Genomic DNA, 8592 nt, shown 5'->3' with positions numbered 1-8592 from the left:
ACCTAAATTCCCAAAATATTGCTTATAAATCCCCTTTTTATTTAAAAGGGATTGATTAAAAATGCAATCTCTTTCTAAAGAAGAAAAGGGGATAATAAAGATATGATAAGATGAAAGGGTAGATTATTGAATCTACTTTTAAGAGCAACAACTTGTTTAAAACTGTTTTACATTGCTATGGATTTTAGTTCATTGATACAAATTTAAAGTTAATTTTGTTATACTGTATGTATTTTTTTCTCTTGTTTAAGGTATTATGTTTGTGCAGCTCATTGAAATTGTAATGGATAATTAAGAAATACAGATTAATAATTAGTCTTCTATGATAGTCAAACTTATAGTGATATTTAGTTAAGTTTTCTAGGTATACATAGATATAATTCAGTTAGGTAGGTAATCTTCAAACACTTCAAAGGTCTACAGAATATGGTATTTAAAATATTTTAAAAAACTTAGACTTTTCTGGACAATGAGACACATCTGCTCCTGGCAGCACCAATTACTTCAAGGAGAATAATGGGCATTGAAGAGACTCATTATGGAATTTGCTTTCTTTGTGGCAAAAGTTAGCTAATGGGCAAAAAGTGCCCTTGTGTTGACTTATTGACAGTATGTTGTATTGACTGGACATGCAGAACTCATAGGAAAGTGACTACTGAACTTTGCAAGGTGAAATGGTCCTTCAGGTTCCTGCTTCCCAGAGGAGACTGCCAGATATTCTACAGGACACAGGGAAGAGTGACTGAGAGACTAGGCATATGGGCTGAAGATGGATGCCTTAACATTGAAGAGGAACTTCAGATGACTGCCCAGGCTGGCAGCTATCTCTGTCATTTCTAGAAATTTGAAAGTTGCTTACAGTGCATTTCCTGTTTACTTAGGCAATATTATATCCTTCTGAGGTATTTGACGTCATTGAAGACTAGATAGTTATAATTTTCCTTGGTTATGATAAAAGATAAGTTACATATAAAATTTTGAACTCACAAATAAGGGATAGAATATTTTCTTTAGTTTTGCCAAATACAAATAGACTAGATATTCCAAATGTAATTCTTGCTTGATAACTGTTCTATTATATGTAATTTTACTATGTTAAAGTTAAAACCTTCCTTTTTGATTAGACAGAAAAAGGGAAGTGCTGTGGTATGTCATTCTGTATGCTGTGAATGTGTGTTGCTCTGATCGGTTGATAAATAAAATGCTGATTGTCCTGGCAGGAAGTATAGGCAGGATAAGCAGACAAGGAGAATTCTGGGAAGAGGAAGACTGAGTCAGGAGTCACCAACCAGACACAGAGGAAGCAAGATGTGAAGGCAGAACTGAGAAAAGGTACCAAGCCATGTGGCTCAATATCAATAAGAATTATGGGTTAAGCCGGGCGTTGGTGGCGCACGCCTTTAATCCCAGCACTAGGGAGGCAGATCCAGGCGGATCTCTGTGAGTTCAAGGCCAGCCTGGGCTACCAAGTGAGCTCCAGGAAAGGCGCAAAGCTACACAGAGAAACCCTGTCTCGAAAAACCAAAAAAAAAAAAAAAAAAAAAAAAAGAATTATGGGTTAATTTAAGTGTGAGATCTAGTCAGTAATAAGCCTGAGTTAATGGCTGAGCAGTTTTAATTAATATAAGCTTCTGAATGTTTATTTTATAAGCAGCCATGGGACCACAAGGCTGGACAGGACCAGGGAAATCTTCCAACTACAATTTGGTTCCATGTTTTTTTATTTAATAAGACCATTTATAAATTCATCTACAGCTTTGCAGTAGTTCAGTAAATAAACAACTGTCTGTTTTAATAATTTAACAACTGTCCTTTTCCAATAAAAGAGTTGCCTTTTCCAGAATTGATATAAGGGATTGTCTAGTTTCTTGTAACTTATTATGCCTTGCTTAGTTGATATCCCTGTGATGACAGCTCTTTTTTTTTTTTTCATAAGGGAAATGGAGGAAGCATGGAATGTGGGGGGAGAGGAGGTGGAGGAGGGACTGAGAGGAATATAAGGAGGAGAAACTGCAAGTCAGGATGTAATGTATGCAAGAAAAAAAGAAAGAAAAACAATTCAACCTCCAATGGAAAAAAAAGAATGACTTGTTACAGTTCAGTAAATAATTTAATTAACAACTGTCTGTTTTCTTGCAAAGACAGCAGTAAGACGCTAAAGCATAGACATCTGGGAAGAATCAGAAGAACAACATGGCAAAACCTGAGAACAGGGTTGCAACTCATGGGGTGAGATGTTTTTCCAAGATCAAGGTATGGATTGTTAGCTTGTATGCATGTATATGCGCACAAGAGTCTTTTAAGTAAGCTTTGATAGTCCTTGCAACATTGCTCAGATTACATGAAGTTTTCCAACACAAAAGCCATTTTACTCAATTTGTTGTTAATTTCTTGCCCTAAAGAATTTGATTTTATAATTAGGGATGTCTAACCAGGATAATTTATCCAGGAAACTTAATAATAATGCTTTAGATGATCTTAAATGTGGATGAGATTTAAAATGTTTTAGGTATGTATTATATTTAAAATGTATAGGTTGTGGAATTTAGTCTGAGGACAGATGTCAGAACCTCAGTGCTCAGCCCTCTGGGGTTCCTGACAGAAAGTCAGGAGTCACAGCTAGGAAACAGTTCCCCAACATCTGTTGAATGATATGCAAAGAAGACTTTATGACCCAGTCAGACAAACATTTTTTTTCAAACTTTGGCAATACTACAATCATGGTTTTGTAAGAAAATGTCCATTCTGTTCACTGTTTTGGTGGTTTTCAGTAGTTTAGACATAATTGTCCTTCTCGTAGTTCCAAAGGCATCTTTCCATCACCAAACGTGAACTCGTATTAACCCAAGGAATCTGAGCACTGGCCTAGTCTCTGCAGAGTCCCTCACAGGTTCCTCTCTAAGCTTCTGCCTCCTCAGTCATCCCATCACAAGCTCCTTTACCTTAGTCACATGTAGTGGACTCCATACATTAACACAAAAGAGATGGAGGCCTCAGACTCAGCCCTGGAAAGTGTTTTTACCAGCAGTGATGCTTGAATTATTGAGACCCAACCCCCTCAAGTTATCTTTCCATTCTCACATTATTCTGTGGAGCCCAGATCCCCTGGCTCATGACCTTTGCCAGATGCATACCAGATGTGTCACTTTGTACAGCTGGTGCAGATTGTTGATACTTAAGTGTATTTCATCTGGAAAGGGTAATGGTAGCCCTGCATGTTAGATACAAACATCATTCTGAGACGTGTGTGTGTGTGTGTGTGTGTGTGTCTGTCTGTCTGTCTGTCTGTCTGTCTCTGTATGTGTGTGAATGCTCACCTTTAAGGGCTATTCTAAACTAATGGTATGAAGAATTAGAACCATATGCTCACATACACCAGAAAACTCCTCTATTCCTGATCTATACCTCCTCCACCACCTTTAAGATGTTTTAATTACTTTACATTTATTTTTTACTTTTATGTATATGAATATTTTGCCCTCATGTATGCTGGTACATCTCTTGTGTGTCTAGCTAATATCCTTGGAGGCCAGAAGAAAGTGTTGGATCTCCTGGAACTGGAGTTACAGGTGATTTTGAACCACACACAATGTGGGTGGATGTTAGGAACTGAATCCAGGTCATCAGCAAGAGCAGGCAGTGTTCTTGATTGCTGAGATACATCTTCAGCATCATATCTTAGGAAAAAGATGAGAATTATGTTTATTAGTTACTAATATTAATAGTATTTGTACAGAAATGTCATCAGATGCCATAAACACTGTTTCTCAAAGTTTATCTGTGGTTACTGTCTTAGTTATGGTTTCTATTGCTATGAAGAGACACCATGGCCACTGCAATTCATAAGGGAAAACATTTAATTGGGGCTGGCTTCCAGGTTCAGAAGTTTAGTCCATAATCATCATGGTGGGAAGCATGGGGGCCCAAGGGAGATGTGGTTCTAGAGAAGGATCCAAGAGTTCTAAATCCAGATAGGCAGGCAGCAGGAAGAGAGTGACATTGGACCTGGCTGGAACTTCTGAAACATCAAAGCCCACCCTCATTGACCCACTTCCTCCAATAAGGCCACAGCTCCTAATAGTGCCACTACCTCGTGGCCCAGCATTCATATCTATGAGCTTATAGGGACCATTCCTATTCAAACCACCATAGTTACTTTGGAGTTTAACAACAGTAGATACTGGTGTGAAGGTTATGGGAAAATGTTAAAAACACGAGTTTACAAGTCAAAATTAAAAGTAATTTTTTAAAAATAATCGACTTCTCTGAATTTAGAATTATCTAGAACATTAGAGTGGTCAAATTCTCTACAGTGCCAGACTGAAGCTCCTGCTTCTTAAGTTTAGAAATGTAATCATTAAGAAAAGTGTCCCAGGACAGGGGAAATGATGGTCTTAATGACCTTCAGCCATGCACACATTGATGACTTCACCAGGCACCACTGGTTAGTTCTAACCCAGTGGCTACACAGATGGCCCTGGTTAAACTTCATGGAACAAAAAGCTAAAGCAAAACTCATGAACCTTGGAAAAGTACTGGTAGGAATGAGGGTGTTGATAGGAAAGAAAGTGGAAGAAGAGAGGTAGAAAGTAGTGATGATGATATGTATGTATGAAATCACCAAACAGTAAGGTTTATCAATAAAATTTATTAACAGAAAGGAAAATTTCTCATGGAAGTGAGGAGATGTCTTGGTCAGTAAAGTACTTGGCCTTAGAAGCTGGAGGACCCGAGTTCAGTCCCCAAGCCTACATAGAAACTAGGCATAGTGACACTAACTACAATCCCAGTGTGGGTGCCATGGAGTCAGCAGATACTTGGTGCTCGTGGCAAAGCAAGGCTTTCCTGCTGGGTGAATTCCAGGCAGGTGAGAGTCTCACTTATTTTTTAAAAATTCTATAAAGCTTGAGCCAATACACCTGCACTTGTTTTCTCTCTCCCCATGTGCATATACACACATGAACTCATCCCTCACGAAATGGATACACTAAAAAAGAAAAAGAATGAGAGAAAAAAGAGAACTCCCTTAGGAAATGAAAAGACTGCTCCAAAAAAGTTTGCTTCATACTCTAGCTTGCTGAGGTGAACAGTCAGCAGGACTGGGTTTGTAAATGCACATGTTGGGTAGCAGTGGACCTGAACCAGCATGGACACTGGTTTCATTAACTTTCTGAGCAGAAGCAAATGCTTTAGAGAAAGTGCAGTGTGCTCACTACCTGCTTGGATGTCTCCTTCAAAACATGGATCAAATAAAATATCTCCTTCAGTCCGATATTTTTATTTTGATAGATCTTACTTTCAAATATAGGACCTGAGTTATAAAACCCATGTGAAAATTATCAAGTATCAATCACATTCTCAGAAAGATTTGTAGCGGGAAGGGGGAACTTCTCTGCAAATGGCATTTGGAGTTAGAAGACAAACTTCTAGAGCTGGAGTTACACTTTCTTACAATCATAGAGTACTTTTGAGCTATACTGAACTTGGTGTTCATGTTTCCCAATTCTTTTTTTTGCATTTATTTCTATTCTCATGTATCCAAATTAATTGGTACTGGTGACACTAACACAGTATGATCTGCCTATTATTTCAGATGAGATAACACAGAAGTTCCAGAAGCTGGGATGATGACATTTGCCATCAACTAGCTCCTGGAAGAGAAGGGAAATGGGGATCTCATTTACTACATCACTCAAGAGTTCATTAGTAACAGGCAGGTAGTGGGGAGTCTTATAAGAACACAGCCACATTTCATCCTGCACCCAAGAGACCCCCAGAATGTTCTTCCTGTGTCTTCATGCCACGAACACCACTTGGACTACTGAGATAAAGGGTTATAGGACATATTGCCCCAGGAAGAAAAATAAAACAGGTCATGCTGCCCATAGCAGTGAGAATGTAGCTTGTTGTTCTCAAGGATGCAGAGAAAGAGGACAAAATGTTGAACTGGCCAGGAACATCCAGAGACCTGTCATTCTTGCAGATAGAACAGAGTAGACTTGCTGCAGAAAAGATGCTGTCGTGTAATTCTGTGTTCTGTTCCTTCCCTTCCTTAAAGTGGACAACACTTGTCCTGCAGATAACAGTATAGTACTGAGGAGCCATCAATAGCTGTGTCTTGCATTGAATAACTGCCTGTCTCTCTGTGAGAATAAGGGACACTGATACATGAGCAAAGCCTACAGAATTCACCACTGCTAGCCAGCTCTTCTAACCCTGCTTTTCCAGAGTGTAGTGGTATTTGCTCCACCCATGACCTTGGGCTATAGGGCCTGAAGGAGGTGGTTCTTCTTACCATTGTACCTGACCTCTGAAAAAGAGAAGAGAGAGGGGTCATGTAGTCCCTTCTTTCTTGTATGTATGTATGTATGTATGTATGTATGTATGTATGTATGTATGTATGTTTGTATGTATTTATTTATTATCCTAGTGTGATCAGACTCCAAAGGACCTGGGAATTGAACCTGGATCCTATGGAACATTAGTCAGTGCTCTTAACCCCTGAGCTACCTCTCTATGGACCCCATATCCCACTCTTCTCTCTTTTTAAGAGGTCACATACAAGGACAAGAAGCACTGCCTCCTTGGGGCCCTATAACCCAAGGTCATGGGTGGAGCAAATACCACTACACCAGAGTTAGGACAGTGATAGAGCAGAGATTACACTTCTTCCATGTTCAAGAGCTGGTTAAGTTGCATACAATCCTATATCTCATGGTATAGGCCTTTTTGTCAGTAGATGGAGGATATATAATTGGAAAACCAGGTTCTCACTTTTTCTTAAATGTTTTTCTTCTTAGATGTTTCTATTTTCATTAACAATGGCATATGTAGCCAAATCACTATCAGGAACTTACATGAATTCTATGCTCACACAAATAGAGAGACAATTTGATATCTCCACATCTGTAGTTGGATTGATCAATGGGAGCTTTGAGATTGGTGAGTAATTTTCACATTTACTTATTGTTTTATATTGATATTCTCTCCTTATTCCTGTTGTGTCTGGGGTCTTGCAATAATTGGGGTCAGTCAGACCATCAAAGTCTATTAAACCAGAAACAAACTTCATTCCAGAAAAATAAAAAAAATTAAAAATTAAGAAAATAATAAAAGACTGCAGGGTACAAAGCTTATCAGCTAGCTGAGACTACAGCCAGTTTTGGAATTCTGGGGCTATGGCAATGGAGGCAGGTACTGGCCCCCTTTTATAGTGTAGGCACAGGTTGCATGCTAGGAGTCATGTTGAAGCATCAGGTATGGGATGCATGCAAGAAGCCATGTAGAAAAACTATATTAAAAGTTAACCTTGGTCCAGGCAGTTGTTGACTCTAGGGGGCAAAGGGATTAAAAGTTAACCCCTGGCTGTTGACAGAGGAGCTGGCTGTAAAGCAGACAGCCATTGTTAGCAGTTAATCTTTAGAGCTGACGATTGTCAGTTTTTATCTCTTAAGCTTATCATTTTATATGTCTATGTTCCTGGACCCTTCAATTTTCTGCCTTAGACTATTTGATCTGACTGAGGTACATGCTTTCTGATGTGACTGAATAGCCTGGTTTGGGAGTGAAGAAACCACCATTTAAGTATCCCCAGGACAGCGCCTAATTATTGTTACATACCCTGACTTTTTTTTCTGACAAGAGGCTGAAGATTCAGTGTATTAATATCTAATTCTATCATTTGATAAGTCAAAGAGAACCTCAGGGCTTTTCTTTGGCATTTGAGAAGGTTGCTGTGGGAGCCTGGAGGAACTGGGGTCCTGAAGAAGAGAGCAAGTGCTTCTCTTCCCCCACTGTGTCTGTGAGGTTGGCAGCTCTCCACTCCTAGTCACTTGTAAGATGAGGGTGCTTTCCTGTGTTTGAGTTGTGCCAGACAAGATTGCTAAGAGGAGTGAATGAACTTTAGCCCCAGAATTTGTGTAAAGAACTGGGATATGATAGTACAAAGGGTGAAGGAGGGAAAGATGCCCTCTTTAGACAAAGTGACCTGGAAGCCTTTTATTCTTGTTATTTACTTCCTTCAAGGTCAAATTGTCTTTAATGTATTTAATCAAAACAGAGTAGAGAACCAGGACTGTGAAGTAGTGAACCCACACTGAGGATGCGCCATCCTGTCTCCAGGATCAATCTCCTTAGTGCTTGCTCTGCCCTCTGTGTCCTTGGCCTTCACAGTGCAGTCAGGATGAATGCCTTCCATAAACATTTCACAGATTTAGTCGTGTTCTAGTGTGTTAGATGCAGCAAGGGCAACCCATTGGTTATGCAAGGTCTTACAGAACACATTGTGCTAGGGAGTTCTGTCTCCTGAAATAGTAAAGGTTTTCCAGGTGGAGAAGTGGACAGGTAAATGTGAAGGGGAGATTTGTATGGAGGATGAATCATCAAATGGTGTGTGGGGGGATGTAGTCAGCTCTGTATTATGGGAAGGTGAAATGTGTTAGAGCATGATCCTGGAGAGATGTGCAGATGAGATATAGATAGTTTGTGACTTGCTCTACAGTGGATCTTTTATCCCTCTGGTGGAAGAGAGCCAGTTTAGGGTTAGAAGAGGGTACTGATCTTTCTATGCTGAGGACTTATATTTAAAACCTA

General features: G+C 39.4%; 1 protein-coding gene across 1 annotated transcript in view; it reads left to right on the top strand.

Moving 5' to 3' along the window:
• Positions 1-2108: 2108 nt before the first annotated feature.
• Positions 2109-8592, top strand: part of LOC102909369 (solute carrier organic anion transporter family member 1A5-like) — a 57511-nt gene continuing 51027 nt past the window's right edge. The window contains exons 1-2 of the mRNA XM_076568221.1: positions 2109-2253; positions 6801-6942. Of these exons, the coding sequence (XP_076424336.1) occupies positions 2194-2253; positions 6801-6942 (202 nt within the window). The 5' untranslated portion in view covers positions 2109-2193. The remainder of the gene's footprint in view (positions 2254-6800; positions 6943-8592) is intronic.

This window comes from Peromyscus maniculatus, chromosome 3, assembly GCF_049852395.1.
Source record: "Peromyscus maniculatus bairdii isolate BWxNUB_F1_BW_parent chromosome 3, HU_Pman_BW_mat_3.1, whole genome shotgun sequence".
Classification (NCBI taxonomy): domain Eukaryota; kingdom Metazoa; phylum Chordata; class Mammalia; order Rodentia; family Cricetidae; genus Peromyscus; species Peromyscus maniculatus.
Note: the sequence above shows the minus strand (reverse complement) of the source record. Positions and strands in the feature narration are given on the sequence as shown.